Raw genomic sequence first — 16,794 nt, 5'->3', positions numbered from 1 at the left:
TGTCTTGACCTGTCAGAGACATGTCATTTTATTTTCAGAATGTATTTTTTAAGCTGTCGTGCCAGCCTGCTTTCTGTCCTGAAGCTTTGGACTCTCACTTGTTTCTTGGTTATTTGTTGGGAGCGCTCTGTGACTTGATTGCGGGAAAACGTTACTACGTGTTGCACTGACCACATGTCTTGTGCATAAGGTCCCTCTGAAGCCGGTAGGCTTTTGGTTACAGAAAACTCAAGCTTGCTGTATTTGCAGACTTCAAAAAGTTGTTTAGAGCAGCTGTTCTGTCTGCACTTACAAGTCCTTTAGCAAAAGCATGGGAGGCAGCTGCAGGAGATTCCCTCTGATATAAGCATTTAGGAAGAGTGACGTAGTTCAGTGAAGCAGAGGTGTTAAATTTTGCCTTTTATTGGAAATTGGTTGGGGCACTTCTTTTTGATGTGCAATTCCGTCATCTAGGCACCTGTAAGCTTCAAACCGCTGGCCTGAATGATCCATTTGATTATACAGCCTTGTTACCTGTAGGTGGTGTTTGCAAGAATAGATTTAAAACTACTTTTGTTTTGGTTTTGTTTGGGGGCTGGGGTGGAAATAGCTGTGCTGAGAAGGCAGAGACGTTCTTCATTGCGTGGTTTGGCTGCTTTTTTTTTTTTTAATATTAGTAGTAGTGGCATAGTAAGTAAAAAGTGTAATTTTCCTCTTGCCGACTGCTACCGTGTCCCCCTTGGAGGAGTGCAGTAGCAAGCCGTGGTGTCTCATCAAGCCTTCGGAGATGCATTTCCAGCTGCTTGGTTTGTGCTGGTGAACCAGTAGGATGCCGTCTCCTCCTTTTGCTTCACTTGCCTTCCTGTCCTGTCCAAGTGAAAGTACCAGCTGCTAATCCAAGGATGGATCGATGTGTGGGGCAGCTGTTGGCAGGATGTGTCTGGAATCTGCAGTTCTTATGTCCACTTCTCACCTACTGCAAGTGCGTGGGAAAGGAGTTCATCCCTCACAGCACAGCTCTTTGACTCCAGAGGTGTCTTTGTAGGTGAAAAAAATTGCTGGAAGTGATTACTGGACAATCTGACACTGTCTAGAACAAGGAAGATGATAATGTTTCTTTTTTTTATGTCTGTTTATTGTAAACCTGTAGTTTTTAAAATACCAGTGCAGAAGGTGAGATAATCCTAACTGCAAAAAGTTGCCCAGCTGTCTCTTCTCCGCTGAAGAGCGCTGTTCTGTTAACTGGTGCCATCTTTGACCCAGGGACAAAGCAACTGGGGAAGGTGTTGATGCGAAGCTCGGAGCAGAGCTTTGTAGCCTGCTCTCCGCAAGACTGGCTGTTCCCCTGGAGAGATGGAGAGATCTCGGCTCCAGCTGCAGATGTTCATGTCTTGGCCGCACGGTTTCTGGTTGCCCTTGTTCATCCGTATCCAGCTGGGAAGCTGTTGGGAGGCCCCGATCCCCCCTTGGTGGCAGAGCAGCAGTGCATGGTTGTTATGGCCAGTCTGTATCTGAATTCTGACCGCATCCAAACTGGGATTGGTTTTGTTCCTATGAGTTGAGTGTAGTTCATCAGACTGGTGGTGAAATGAGGTCATTCCTCTGAAGAATGCGGCTTATTTTTTGGCCTCAAATATTTCTGTCTCTGAATGGCAGTATAAGCATTGAGAAAAACATTTACCTTGATGATGTCATTAGATGGACATGAATAAAAACGATGAAGAGAAGCACTAAAAAGCTTTTTAGACTAATGTGATTGTTAAAAAATATGTAAAACTACTTTGTTAAAATATAAAAATTATGGCAGTTGAGATTTGTTAGAGTAGTAATATGCTTAAAACAAAGTTTATGCCCAATGTTATAAAACCAACAAACAAACAAGCTTAAAATACGTTCTATTAGAAATCATTGATTTAGCATCCAGAAATAAAGTTTGTTGAAATGCAGCAGCAGATTTTTAGTAAAAGCCACTTCTGGTGCAGAGATATTTTCATTGTCAGAACTGACAAAAATGTTGGAACCTTAAAGTTAGTGAGGCTAAGGAGAAAAGGGCAGCGTCCTTGTTCCAGGTTTGCCAAGGGGGAGAGCAGTCAGTGCAAAGATGAGATCTATTAACTCTGAAAAATCTGAAGGACTGATAAGCAGAAAGGGTCTGTTTGGTCGCCAGATTTACAGACAGAACTTACACATTAGTGTGGAAGGAACATACATGTATGAGTTAAGCAACTGACGTGGCTTCACACTCAAAGTTTCAGTGTAAGAGAATCTTCCTGTCTAAAGACAGACTTTTTCTTTTAAGTGACCTTCTTTAGCACATTTCAGTAGACAGAGTTGGTTTCATTGAGGAGTGGGAGGGAGAGTACAAATGCAAATAAATCAAAATGAATATTGAATTTAAATGTCTTCTGTTTGCTGATTTGAAATATTGCAGCTGTGAGGGAGAGGAATTCAGATGGGACAGCTATGCGGGAGAGCATACCAACCTTCTTGAGTGCTGTGGGACAATAAAAAGAGAAATAGGGTGACAGTACAGTTTGGAGGAAGGAGCCTGTGATGCCTCACTTGCTGCCTTTAAGTTTTCATATGTACCCAAACATGATGTCTCAAAGTTCAGGATGGCTCTTCCAACAAAACGCCAGATTCATGCTCATGAAATCAGTAGCTGTCAATTAGCCTGAGCACACGTTACAAGCAAGAAAAGGTGAGATCAAGATTCTTCCTTTGCGGTCATGGATTTGCTTTTTGGAAACAGCATCGGGCAACTCTCCAACATAAGCACACTACTTCATATCTAAATTATTTTTATTCGTAAGGAAAGCGTTATTACCTGCCTTTGCAAGTGTACATTGCAATAAAAGCTTGTAGCTCAGATCTGAGTGGAGCTTTTGAAATGTGTGACCTGTACTGTGCATGTATGTACATGCTGGGATAACCCTTTGTGTTAATGTGTTTTCCCCTCATATGCTGTATAAATGTTATTTTTAAATTGAAGAGAATCTGTGGATTTTATGATTTCCCTTTCCCACCCTCTCCCCAGTTGGCTTTTGGTGTTTGGTTGAGGTCAGAATCCTTTGCTACTTGGAGTAATGTACAAATGCACGGCGAGGCAAACAGCAGTGGCTCTGGCGCTGCATTGTCCTTGACCTGAAGTCTGTGGGTGTTCGTGGAGAGGTCTGTGCTCCTGGGGTGCGATGTGGAGAGCTGTTGGGGACATGAAAGGGTTTTTTTTGGAGATTATGGGGAAAGAATCTATGGCATATGTGAAGTAGAGGGGTCTGTATTAAGAAAGATGTATTCTGGCTGTGGAGCACTGGGGAACTTTTTTCTGTTTTTCTGGGAGTCAGGTAGGCCTAGTGGCGGGTTTTCTGCTGCTGTGGCTTCTGTTCTTTACACTCGTTTCTGAGAAGATGTGGTGGTTTTCCCCAGTCTCTGTCCCTTCCTATGTCTTAATTAAACTCTTGCTTCTCAGTCCTGCCTTGACAACTGGCTGCAAAAGCAAGTGTTTGTGTGGCAGTGCTGTGTTGGACCACTCTTGAATACTGGTTTTCTGAAACGGTTAAGACTGGTGAGACTGTCTGCAGGCCCTTCTGTGGGTGTGGCATTGCTTTTGGCGTGTGTTCAAATCCAGACATCTCAGCACCTCCCCATCTGCTTCTTGCAGCTGCCTGGATTGGTTTGGCGCTTCCCTTGATGTAGCGGTGTCGCTTTTGTTCTGCTTCAGGTGTGATCTCCAAGGCAGACTGCTCAGCAGCTTTCAAATCGGGTGGTAGAGCAGTGTCCAAGACAGACAGCCGAACTGATTGTTTGCCTCCGAGTCAGCCATGACATAGGTTTGAGATAGCTCTGACCTTGTGTTCAGCACAGCTCGTGCTAGTGCTCACCTGGGTACCTGCAGGGCCCCGTGGCTTTCTCTGTCTGGGGAACTACAGTGCATGGACGAGGTCACTGCGGGAGCGGTAAGCCCTGTTGCCTAGATTTTTAAGGAAGGTGCTAATTGTTGGCATGAAGGAGCACAGAGCTCATTGCTCCTGGAAGCATTTCCCATCTTAAGTTCTGCAGTAGCTGAAACACTCGCACTATCGTCTGTTGGCTGTTTACGTGTCTACAGGCACGTTTGTGACCCCATTAGTGGTCTAATGCCTTTGCAGACCTGTGAACAGGGTGCAGGTGTACTAAGCCTCTTGCCTGGTCTTGAAAACAGAGTTACCTTTCTTGCCAGTGATCCCGTTTCAGATTATCTCAGATTTGCATAGGTCTGCCTTCTTAGCAAACCTCTCGCAGTGAGAGATGCACTGTATCCTGGAGTTCTGGATGGAGATACTGAGTGTCATTTGGAAAAAGATTTATTGGTCTGTTGCCAGAACCAGTTGTGTCATTTTTCTTTCAGATCTTCTGGGATCTTGTGCACTTCTGTGAGAAGGTCTGTCATGGTCAGTGTAACAGCTCTGGAAAAAAAAAAAAAAAAGCCTTGGAGAGCTTTTCAGTCCAGCCCTGGCTGTTGGTGAAGGAGCAGTCTCTGCAGCAGGTAGCAAAGCGTTGGGCTGTCTGAATTTGAGCACCTCCAGAATTAATGGAAGATTTGGGCGCAGTATGTGTGGTTCCCATTGGTTGCCCTACGCATCCATCCTCGGCATCGTAAGCTTGAGGGCATCTTGCACAAGGAAGGCGGTGGCTGTCTTTTAAAAGAAGCTGTTATAGGGTTTGGGTATTTAAAAAAAAAAATATCTCATTTTAGGAACTGCAGTGCAATGGAACTTAGTCTTAAAATTTCCCTTTTTTTGGGACCTAGAATTGAAGGCCTTTTTTGGAAAGGCTGCAAAGTACCAGTCTCATTACAGGCAGCCTTCCTGGATGGAGCTGTTAGGCCTTCTTTCCATCCTTGACCTGTCTGCTGAGAATGTAAGTTCTGATTTATGTCAACGTGGATTGACAAGTGTCAGTTAATGAAGTTATAGATGCAAGTTAGTTTCTAGGCCTGATTCTCAAGTCTGGAATATTTACTGATATAATTTGATTGTTCCCTCTTTGGTAAGGAAAGATCAGGAGATTCCCTCAACATATTTCAGGGAAAGCAGAACAAAAACTTGGTTTGTTATGTAGCATTTCTCGTTTCATCCATACTGACCGTCTTACACTGCCTTTTCTTTCTCGAATTCCTTTCAGGATGCAAAGGTTGAACAGTTCTTCAGGGGCAGTTTTTATTCCCACTGGCATGAGAACTGGTCACCACCAGTGGAGGAAGTGGTTCCCTACTGACTTCCAGGATGGCCAGAAAGCGTTAGTCTTGCAGTAGATTGTGCAAGTGCTGGATAAAAGATTGGTAGGAAGGAAGCGTCGTCTTTATGAGCACCCGGCTCCTTTTCCCCTTCTCTCCTGTGCCTTTATCGCTTCCGCGTGCTTTGTTCTGGTATCCCTTGGAAATGTTTGCCAGGCTTTTACGCAAGGGCTTCCTGTAGTATGTTTCTAATGTCTGAAGAAAAGCAGATGGAAGGTTTCCTTCACAGTTCTAATTGCTTCTGAATCAACAGTGCCCCAGGCACTCCTTGTTTATCACGGGGAGATAGATACGGATGGTAAGTATTGCAGACAGTGAGATTAGAGGCTGTGGTAAAATGATTTAAAGTTGATACCCACTTGCCAAACTCCTGTCAATTTTGCTTAATGGCAGATAAAAGTCTGGTAACGTGCCATCATGGTGTGCTGGGGAGTTTGCTGTGCTTGGTGTCTAGCTGTGGTGCCTCCTTTTTAGGCAGCAGATACACCTTGGAGAATAAGGAAGATAGGGGTTTTGGGGGGTTTTTAAGTTTTTTTTTTTTGGAAAGTGTTAAAATATACATCAGCTTCTTAAACTTGGCAGGAGAATCTTGGCAGCAGAAAGGATTTGTGTCAGATGTTGGGCAAACTTGGTTAAAGTGAAAGAAATGTGAACTTTTGTCTTGTAAATCTCCGTGTTTCTTCCTTTGCTTACTAAATACTCTAATTGTACTGGACAACTTCCATGTTCGTCAACATTGGAGTGTTGTGCTTGTAAGGCTTGAATTTTATACGGGACAAAGGCAAGTAAAGTTGCCTTCCATGAAAACAATTTTGAAAAGGTAAGTCATCTGGTTTTATAGCTCAGGTATGTTGGACAAAGAAGGTTCAGCTGTTTGGGTGTCAGAACAGGAAACTTCTGAGGTTGTGCTCAGACAGTTCTGACAGAGCTGGAAGGGAACGTGTATTTAATGACATAATTTCACAGTACGATTGAGACAACTTGGCAGCATAAAACGGTCCAATGGGTGATCTTCCCCTGCTTCTAGCTGTGCAGTTTCTCCTGCTCTCCTGTCCTCTGGCACTAGCTCTGGCGCTTACCGTGCTGTAAGGAAAGCAGGTTAAAACAAAAAGTGCTTCACTCCTGGTGTAGTTTTCCATTGCTTTCATGGTACAAATGGGTTATCCTGTGGGCAGAAGGGTGCTGGGGCTTGCTTGTGTTGGCCCTTGAAACGCAGAAGTGGGGAGTAGAAGGCTAATCAGTGGGTGAGGGGGAGCAAGACTCTCGTATAGGCTGCCAGCTGTTAATGCTTCAATACGTTAAGAAAAGGATTCAGTTTAAGTCTTTACCGTGCTAAATCTCACATTAACGTAAGACTAGTCATGGTTTATTCTAAAATGGTGTTCTCTCTTATCGCCATTTCAAAAAACCTGACCTTCACAAGAAGAAAGTGTGAGATAAATGCCAAAGGAGACTTCACAGGAGCTGCTGGTGAAGGGACCGAAAGTCCCTTCCTGCAGGCAGCGTTCCCATTCTAGACTTGAGATTTCCAGTTGCTGTTCCTGACTCTCTGTTACTGAATGGTTGTCAGTAGCGGGGCGGTCCCTGGAGAGGCTCAGCCTTGAGCAGATCCTAACCTGTAAGACAAAGCAGCGTACCTGCCATCGCTGCTCAGCCCTCAGCACAGAGGGCAGCGGTGTCTGTAGCTTCACAAAAATCTACAAGCTGATGCTATGTAGTTGTCTCGTGGTGTTAATGGTTGTAGCTCAAAATCACTTTATTTGAGAAGCAAATGTGCTTCTCAGGGAATGCTCCTGACTCATCTTAATGCAACAATAAATTGGCAAACGTAGCCAGTGTTAACTACGTGGTACTGTAGGGCTTGCTGGCTCGCTCTGCGTTGAGATGAGCTGGAAGCTTTCACATCCTCTGAACACCTGAGCTCATGGTTTACTGGTGGCTGAGAAGCAATAATATCTTCAACTGTTGCAATTCAGCTTGGATTGATTGTCCTCTCGGGCAAGATTTGCACTGTGCTAGTGCTGCCTGCTTCAGATAATGTGCTTGGTTCTCAATCAAACTGCAACGAGAGGAATTTTAATAGTAGTTGCTTGTGTATAGTGTCTTACGTTGTTCTTTTGGCCAAATGAGTGCGTTAGCCAGAAGTTCTATTAAAGTAAACACAAAGTTCATCTCTGAGCCTGTGGTAATTTTTCTGTGGTGGCACTGAGAGATTCCATGAGAGGCAGATTTCACGTTGAAATGGGAAGATTTACATTAAGAGTTGCAAATCTGCTGCTAAATTTCTGGTGCTTGAATTTGTCAGGAGGTGTTTCTCTTGCATCAGGTGAAGCCTTCATTTACCTCTGTTCTGGAAATACAGTGGTGTGGCCCTGACTTTACAGAGTTGGTAAACCCAGTATAGCAAGAACAGATCACTAGCTAAGCAAGCAGTGCTGGTTTGACTATATGCAGCCAAACTTGTGATGGAAATCAGAAGTAGTGAGAACTCTGGATTAAAGAAAAAAACTTGATCCTCTTGGATTAGCCTTAATTTCATCCAAAAATAAAAGTGTTTGGTGTTATGCCTCTTACTGGTGGAATCTGAATTGGGAACACATTCATACTTAAACATTATTGCAACTTTATGATGTAAATTGACATGTCTGTCTGCTGCTTATAGGTTTGGGTTCTGTGGTAAAATATATAAACAGCAGTGATTTAACAGACAGTGAACTGAGTGTCAGGAGACCATGAATTCACTTCAGGTTTTCAGCAGCTTTTCTGCTAATTCTGTGTGCTGCTCAGCTGTTTTTAAGAGCTGTTAAACAAAAATTGTTGGTTTGGAGCTAGAGATGTTTAGTGCTCTCAAACTGAGGAGAACAAAGCAGCAGCAGCAAACAGGCTTGAGACCCAGAGTCTGGAACCATACAAGGCATTAGCTTCTTGTGAATTTGAGTTGTAGATGTCCTCTGCATCCGAAGCATCAGGATTTGGTCCATGCTGGTGACTGACTAAGGCAGAGAGTATCTTCATGTGGTGAGATTTCTGGATGTTTTCTCAAGGCTTTCTTTAAAAAGGTGCGAAACAGAAACTCTCTCAAATACTCGCTAGGCACTGAAGTTAGTGTTCCAGTGCAGATTCATCTGTTTCATATATGCACTTGAGCAGTCGCCCAAAGGCAACCGTTTAACAATAACAGGGCCTTGAGATGCAGCAGGGTAAGCAAGGTGTGAAGGAGAAGACATCTAGAAAACAAATAGTCCCCAGTTGAAATACTGAACTGGGTCTAGTACATCTGGTGCTGCTCTTCTTTCTGTCTTTTGAGAGTTCTGGGCAGAAGGCTGGAATTAAGGGTGAGGTGGCAGTTGCTTCTGGCTAGTCAAGTGCTTGGACACGGGGAACCTGATTCTTAACTCGAGTGTTGTGAATACTTTGGTGTTCACAGGAATGTGTACCAAGTCTGTCTTGGTGCTTTTTTTTTTTTTTAATGTCAAACTCAGCCCTTAAGAGCTCTTTAATGGTACATAGTTTTGTAAAATGCCTTGCTTGTTAGTTTGAAAGAATGAATTGTTCTGGAATTTTCAACAAAAATGTATTGTTTTGTGAGTGGAAAAAATGCATAGTTGAAACAGTTGCTTGTTCTCAGTTTTTTAAAATGAACGTTCAAATTTATTTCAGGTGGAGAAAGTTTGGCCTGTTGAAACGCAAAGATCTAGAACTTATTTTGGATTTTTGTCTTTGCAGATATATTATAAAATGTCTAATGGTTATGAAGATCACATGGCTGAAGATTGCAGGGATGATATTGGTCGAACAAATTTAATTGTGAACTACCTCCCTCAGAACATGACGCAAGATGAGTTACGGAGTCTATTTAGCAGCATTGGTGAAGTTGAATCTGCAAAACTTATTCGGGACAAAGTTGCAGGTATGATCTAGTATATAAGACATTTTTATTTTATGGTGGACTGCTCAAGCAAATACTTAATTGAATGCAGTTTATGTAGAAATATTAAATATCTGTGTGTGTAATCAAATGACTGACAAGTATGCCTATTAGTACAGTAATGTGAAGTCTAGATATTGAGTATTAGGAAGATAGAATACTTAAGGCTAAAATAATGACTATTTTATATGTGCTTAAGAATTCCAAGAAGTACAGTTCCTAAATTTAAACATCAATAGGCATGTCTAAAACTAGTTTTAATTTGGTCCTCAGCTTGCTTATTCTTCCTGCAGTCAGCATTTTTGACTCTACCAGAGCTCTGAATATGCAAACAAACCTTTTGGTCTGATTTTGATCAGTAAAATAAAGGTGTGGCATGTGTCTGAAACGGTTGTGGGCCTTATCACTCTTCAGGAATTTAACTTGTAAGTTCTTTAAATAGGGTTGTTAGTAGCTTTAAAAAATGAGAGAATTGTTCATATTTGTGAAACTTAATGTTTCCTTGAAAACCAAACAAGTGCTGGTAGAGCAACTGGTTCCATAAGCCGTATCTATTTAGTTGCAGGAGCTTTCAGTCTGCTCTGTGAAGATGTTTTAATCATTGCACTATTAATCTTCATTTACAGATTCCAGTTATTCTTGTTAAGAATTCCTGGAATCTTGGATTTTAGTGCGAGAGCTTGGTGGTTTCTATAAATAAAAGTAATTGTGCTGCTCACTAGCTATGTGTGCTTGTTCTCAGCCTGCAGATAGTTGCCTCGTGGAATTTTCTGCTGCACATCCTTAATCTTGTAATTCAGAATCTAGCAATACTAACTTAGATGATAATCTAATCCATAACAAAACAGATCTGAAACTACTTCACTGTCTGTAAAAACTGCATGAAAGCTGGTGAAACACATGAGAATTCTTCGTGTGTTACCTTAACTGTCTTCAATAAGTTTAGATGCTTGAGAATAGACATGAGAACTGAATAATTAAAAACTTTAGAATTTACATTCAGAATGGCTTCTTTGGTTTCCATGTCTAGTTTTCCCAGTTTCTTTCAGATGAAGTTGCAAGTGATAGTTGTCTGTCTAAATCTGTACTTACAGAATGTATATGTAAAATCATCATGTAAAATACTGATTTCTTTGAATATTGTGCTAGCTGAGTATTGAGCCTAGATGTTGGCATGGAGTTTGAGATGCTTCGAAGTAGAGGTTTGCTCTGGAGGCTTTTGCAAGGAAATAAGACCACTTGTTTAACGATCGCAAGCCATTCATCAAATGTCATGGCTGATCCACACCTTAAACTTTCAAATAAGCACAAAATCGTCTGCATGGGAGGTAAGGCTGTTGTAAATGGGAAGCAAGACATGTCATTACCTGAAGCTTGAGAGTCTACTTCACACTGTTCCCTGTAGCATCAAATACTCTGGTAAAGTCTGGTTAACTTTAACTTGGAACTTGACAGTGTTGGGTAGTTTAAAGTACCATAACTTATGCTTGTGTGTGTTAGGTTTTTCTTAACAGCCCTCTGAAGAATCAAAAGTGACATTCCTGTTAGCATTGCATAGAGTCCTTGGGTGCCTGTGGACAAAATGCTTGCTTTTCTTTGAAGTGATCACCAGTGTTTAATTCTGCATGGCTGTGTTGGTCAGGCCACTTTATTTTGTTGCTACCTACTTTTTCATTCGCTTGCAACGCTGTTAGGAGCAATTCCCAGTCTTCTCCGTGCTCACTGATAGCTTTGGGTATCAGTAACTAAGAATTGGCTTCTTCAGGAACCTTCTGAAAGTACCAGGTTTTTTCCTTCCTTTTTGCTTTTCTTTCTGCCCCTTCATGTTTGCATTAAGATTTCTGTATTGTAAAACTCTACTGTAAGCAGATCTGATGTTTGGCTGCCCCTGAGAAGAACAGTCTTGTAGCAGAGTTCTGCTTCCCTGTGCCACCACTTGTTTTTTGACCCCGTGGCAGACTAGCAGGAAACTAGAGCTGCAGAAAAACCTGTTTAGCTGCCTGACCTTGGTTCCTGTGAGGTCAGATAAGTCATAATATTGGCATGTAAGACTTAGTGGGGTTGAGTGGCCTGGACAGGAGGGAGGGAACTTCTTCTGTTGGAATTATTCCCCTCAGTATAGTTCTCTTCAGTGAAATCAGAGCTTTGGTGCCCCCATGGCTTTCTATTAAATCAAAGCATTTTGTATTTGGAGTTGCCTTTATTGCCTGTATTTGCAGAGTTAAGATCAATGTTTGTTTGATAATGCTTATATTTCATAAAGCAATGACTAATATGTATATTTTTCTCAATTAATTCTCTGTTAATGAAACATGTAGGACAGAAAATGTCTTCTGCCTGGAATGCAGTTTTTAATGGCTTATTGAACCAGCCTTAGCTTTTTGGAGATGGATGACTTTGGCTTTCAAATCCATTCTTGGATCAAAGTGTTTTGTTGTGTTTTTTCTGTTTGAGCAAAGTATTTTGTTACGATCAGGGTATATATGTCATTGAGTTTTGTTTCAAATACAGCGTGGTACTGAACAATCTTATGCTCCATGTGTTAGATTTTGTTTGTAAAATTTAGAGAAACTCTTTGAAACCACTAAACTACACATTCTTTATTTTGTTCCTGATGAATGCTATAGGAAGTTGAAAGTAGCAGCGACCTATAGTGTCAGTTTACGCTCCTTGCTATGAATTTTGTGCTTTACGTACGCATGGATTATAGCAGTTGGTAAAAGTGTGACTATGCATTTGTTTTGCTGTTTGAGAGGTGATAACTTCTTTTTCTTTTTTTTTTTCCAGTAACTGTAAAGAGGAGCTTGTGCAGGTGCACAGTAGGTGAACACTAAACAGGGTGCAGCTCTTCCTGATTGTACTGGAAAGACAGGGTGCTGGTCTCTTCCTTCTCCAGTCTGTATTGCATTGCATTCTTAAGTGCTTCCAGACGTGGCTTTGCTTATCACTTGCTGACAAGTCATTGGTACTCGGGGTCAGTGGGAAAATGTTGGATTGTGGCTCTGTTGCTCCCTGTCTTGTGTTTGTGGCGAGTGTCTTGGACATTCAGGATTTCTGTGGGAGAACTACAGAACCCTATTGGATGTGGTTCTTTGTCAGATCTTAAGACTAGCGCTAGCCGTACCTTGGGGCTTGGGGCCCTGGGGAAATGCAAGAAGGTCCCTTCCCAATATAGCGCGGCACAGTGTCAAGTCTGAGATGTAACTTTTCACTGCTGCATCTCCTGTGGTGATTGCCATTGGCCCAAATCAGTTGGCAAAATCCTCTCTTCCTGTGGCTGTGGTTCACAAGGCTGGGAGCGAGTAAGAGCGCTGGGGTTTGATCAATCTGCGCTGATTAGACTGGAGCCCTCTAGCACTGATTTCAGACACAACGGTGCCAAACTTGTGCTCAGTACCGATTTCCCACCGGCAATATGCGTGGTGTAAATGTCCTCTTTCTTGGAGCAACTCCCTCCTACCACAGATGACTCAACAGAAGAGATAGGTCCTGTACCATATTTTTGCATTGGGGGTGCTTGACTTTGCTGAGGAGTCCAGATTTTGGGGTCTGGGTTTCCAGCCAATCTGCTGTGCTGGACTCCTTTTTACAGGTGAACATTTTTAAAGCATTTCTCCTTCTTCGGTGTCTGTTAATGCAGAAATCCAGGCCTTTGTGCCACTCTAGTCTTGATGAATTTCTTGCAGCACGGATGTGGGTGGCTCATCGTGTCAGGGTGTCTGATTGTGCACGGTGTGGATGGTTCTAATCAATAGCTGTAAACTTTCTGAGAGAACCTGGTTGTCTTTAGTCTGCTGTTCTTGCAAATGTACGTAGACTTCTAGTCCTTTTTGTCCAAACGCTAAAGTTGAAAGTCTGCCGGGAGTGTAAGTTGTATTTAGTTTGTGTCTTCCCCTTACCTTGCTGAAGTGTTGGTACTTTCCAATCCGATTGTCCTAAAGCTCTGAAAAGGTTGGGTTAAACTTTTCCCATGGGTTTCAGGTCTTGGACTGCTGTAGGATCTGTTTATTGCTGAGGACACCCATAGCCCTGCTCTGAGTACCTGGTGACAAGTTTGCTGCGTGCACCTCTCTGTGAGTGGTCTGTCTGACGGCAGCTCATTTTGTTAGGGAGGCATCCGACTTCTTGAGGGTTCTTGTTCCCTCCCTCACACCTTCTGTACTGCTTGAGCAGGGAATAAGGTATCCCTGTGCTATTCATGACAAAATACTCATGACTTTCTGCTGCAGGAAATCTAGGATATGGTCCTTCAGACTGTGCCAAGGGCTCTGTCTGTACTTGAGAGCTGCCAAACTACAGCTCTGTCTGCAGGCACTGAAAGGAGGCAGTGGGCTGCTTCTCCACTGTCTGCATTTGCTTATGTAAGTTTGAGCTCTGATGGAGCTTGCCAAGGTTGAACTCCTTGATCAGGACAGCCTTATCGGGGACAAGGGGATTGCTCCACTGTTGCTGAAAAATGTGGAGCAGAATGGACATTTTGGGGTGACTTGTTAAGGTTGTGTGCAGGAATCTGAGGTCCAGCTCAAAAAATACTGTCGTTACGGCTCACTTGCACTGCAAGCCTGCATGTGGCATGTTGCTCACAGGATCAAAAAAATCACTTCTGGGTAGTTGGAATTCCTCAGGAATCAGTATGTGTCTTCACCTTTTCCCTGTCTCTTTCTTTTCATGTCTTCTCTGGAAGACTCTTTCACAGAAATTACGCAGCTGAAAAAAGAAATGAATGGCTGTGTCCTTGTTAGCTTTTAAAGCAAAAAAGGAGGGAAGATTTTCTTGCATCGCTTTCAGCTGCTGAAAGGCAGTAAGTAGCTCTCTAGTGCACGTGACAGGGTAACTATTCATTTCACTGGTGCAGCGGACTCCAGTCTAGAAACAGAATTCTTAAGTGTTTTTGTTTTGTGAAAGTATTTAAGTATGCTCTTTGGCTGAAATTGTTTCCTTTTGCGTGGAGAACAACCATGAAATTGCTTATGCAGTTTTGCTGTTAACTGTGTAATTGGAATGCATCATTACCCCAGGATTTTTCTTCTAGCTTTTTAATCACATTTGGTGGTATGCAGTTTCTTTAAATGTGCATTCAAGAAAGCCTAGCAACAATGGTTAACTTAATGGAAAGTGCAAATGGTTTGCAGGCAAATTGGACAAATACTGAAAAAGTTACCACCTTTCGAGCTTTGCCAGCTTCACTGAGCTTCCTCTGTCATAAGGTTGGCTGTATGAATTACCTCAGAGGTGATAACTGAATTCTAGCAAGGGTATGGGAGCACACTTAATATAAAGGGTGCTGGGGTTCTTTATGGCTTTAGAGCACAGCTAGCAGAAGCAGCAGTTGGTGCAGCAGTTCCTGTGCTCTGCTTCTGAATGGTCTGGGAGCTTCTGGGATTGTCAGAGGTCTTCTGGGAACCCTCTGAGGAACTGGAGTGCTTGCTGCTGCCAGGAGAGGATAGCTGTAGGAGACCTTGCCTTCTAGCAAGTTGCTGTGAGCTCGGTCAGGTGTGCTTCATCGGGGGAGGTTAGAGCTTTTGGTCCAGATGACCCCTGGTTAGGGAGAGTCAGGCACCTGCTAGGACAGGCCTATATACCAGTCTAGCCTAGAGCATAGCTCCCAGGGTGCTGCAGACAGGCATAGCAGTGCAGATGGGGGTCCGTGGGCTGTGGAACTGCGCTCGGGAACGGCGGTGATGTGCTGCAGTCTCCAGCAGTCGTTGTAGCAGCTCTCCCTGTAACATCAGAGGCGTTGACCGAAAAGCAGGGTGGAGCCCTGCAGGTCTTGGGCTGGAGGCAGCGCCTGGGGCCTCTCAGTTAGGCTGGGTAGAGAGAGGTGTTCTTATTGCTGGAGGCGGTGTGCACTGCTGGAGGAGCAGTGTCACCAAGTGAAGGACCTGTGGCCAAACTGCAAACCAGTCTCTGGGGCTGGTGATCTGCACAAAGTCCAGCTGAAGGCAAGGCACTAGTGAAGTACCCAGTAGTTTGATATCGGGGCCGGTTTGGTTTAATATTTTCGTAAATGACCTGGATGATGGGACAGGTTGCACCCTCGGCATATTTGCAGCCGATACCAAACTGGGAGGAGTGGTTGGTATACCAGGTGGTTGTGCTGCCATACAAAGGGATCTCAACACTGTTCTCAGAAAGCTTTAAGGCAGGGCTGCCATACTGGAGGATGACTTCCTACTGTTTTAGAGTTGCGGGTATCCTTTTACTCCATCTGGAGACAGAGAGGGTTAAATATATTCATGCTCAGTATTCCTCCTTGTGATACACAGGCACGTAAAGTCAAAAAGGCGACACACTTGTACTAACCGTTCCATGAAGCACTCTGCCTTATAGAAGCTGACATCTTCACTTCGTTTGCTTTTCTTTTCCCTCATCAAGCCATAAAAATGAGCCATATAGCAATCTTCAGTTGTATTCTAATATTTCTCGACATGTTTTTAGTAGGAGTTACTGTTCCACATCTGCTTAGAATACTTTCATTCTCCTCCAACAGAGCAGCAGTGTGTTTCTGCAGGATAACAGTTTAGTTCAGCTTAGCCTATGACCATGTTGACTCTGAACACTTACTGAAGTTTTGCGTGGTAATGTTTGCAGCTAAAGAAGTGTTATTGTTTGAAAGCTGAGGTTTCTTCCTAAGGAGATGGGGGAGTGGATTTTTCAACTCTCAGTGTCTTGAATAGTCAGGTTTCTGTTCCAACAGCAGATGATCAAAATCTGTCCTAAAGTTTAAAGAAAAGAGATCTTGCAGAAAGTGTGCAAAGCCTTTTCCTCCCAAAGACTTCCTCAAGAAATCAGCCTCTGGTGTTCCTGCACAATTTTGGGCCTGGTATTTTCTGTGTTCACTTTACAAATCCTTTTCACTTCACAGCATCTAGGATGCTGGCAGTTCATCTGGAAAAAAAAGCCCTGGAGCAACCTAAAGTAAATCTCAACAGAAAAAAGTTCTGCAAATGAGAGAAAGGAGAAAAAAAATATAAAGAGAACATATAGAAATGAAAAGCGTGCCGAAGGCCTTCAGTAAATGAAATGAATTACTAAAAGTATTAAACATTTTGTTTTCGGGATTTAAAGCTGTCACTGCAAATGGTTGAATTTTTTAAATGTTGTGGGGATAGTGAGATCTCTGGAAGCTGTCTCTGAGCTGGGGTAAAGAACAGACTTACATCAAGTTAGTGTTGTAGCTTGTGATTTTTTTTTTTCCTGAAGAAGTGTTTGGATTGCTTGTAGTCATCTTTGTTTCAAGGCAAATGCCATTTATTTTGCAAATGGAGGAGAGGCCACTTTATTTGTAATTCGTAATGCTTTCCTGAGTTGTTTGAAGGTCAGGCTTTCCAAACCAGTTAAATACGATTTTGCCCTTAAACTTCCATAAATGAGACCATTCGTTGTTTGGCCACTGAACAGACAGAGGCTTGTGTCCTGGTTTATAAAGCCAAATGAAGCATTCTGTATTTGAAAATCATTATCGGTAAAACTAGATATTATTTTCTTCGTTTTTTTCTAGTTCCTTTCTGTTGCAATCAAAAGTCTTTTCAGTACGACCTGCTGGCTTTAAGTCTTCAGCAGAAGCAGGGGTTGGCTCAGATAACAATCTGTTTTAGTCACAGAAAGCGTA

At 42.8% G+C, this 16,794-nt stretch overlaps 1 protein-coding gene across 2 annotated transcripts in view; it reads left to right on the top strand.

The window, feature by feature from the left end:
- ELAVL1 (ELAV like RNA binding protein 1) overlaps positions 1-16,794 on the top strand; it is a 40,090-nt gene that overhangs the window by 2,004 nt on the left and 21,292 nt on the right. For both annotated transcript variants that reach the window (XM_086477679.1, XM_086477678.1), the window contains exon 2: positions 8,981-9,164. In XM_086477679.1, the coding sequence (XP_086333805.1) occupies positions 8,993-9,164 (172 nt within the window). In that variant the 5' untranslated portion in view covers positions 8,981-8,992. The remainder of the gene's footprint in view (positions 1-8,980; positions 9,165-16,794) is intronic.

The sequence above is a fragment of the Leptosomus discolor genome, chromosome 24 (assembly GCF_034619465.1).
Source record: "Leptosomus discolor isolate bLepDis1 chromosome 24, bLepDis1.hap2, whole genome shotgun sequence".
In the NCBI taxonomy this organism is placed as follows: Eukaryota; Metazoa; Chordata; class Aves; order Leptosomiformes; family Leptosomidae; genus Leptosomus; species Leptosomus discolor.
Note: the sequence above shows the minus strand (reverse complement) of the source record. Positions and strands in the feature narration are given on the sequence as shown.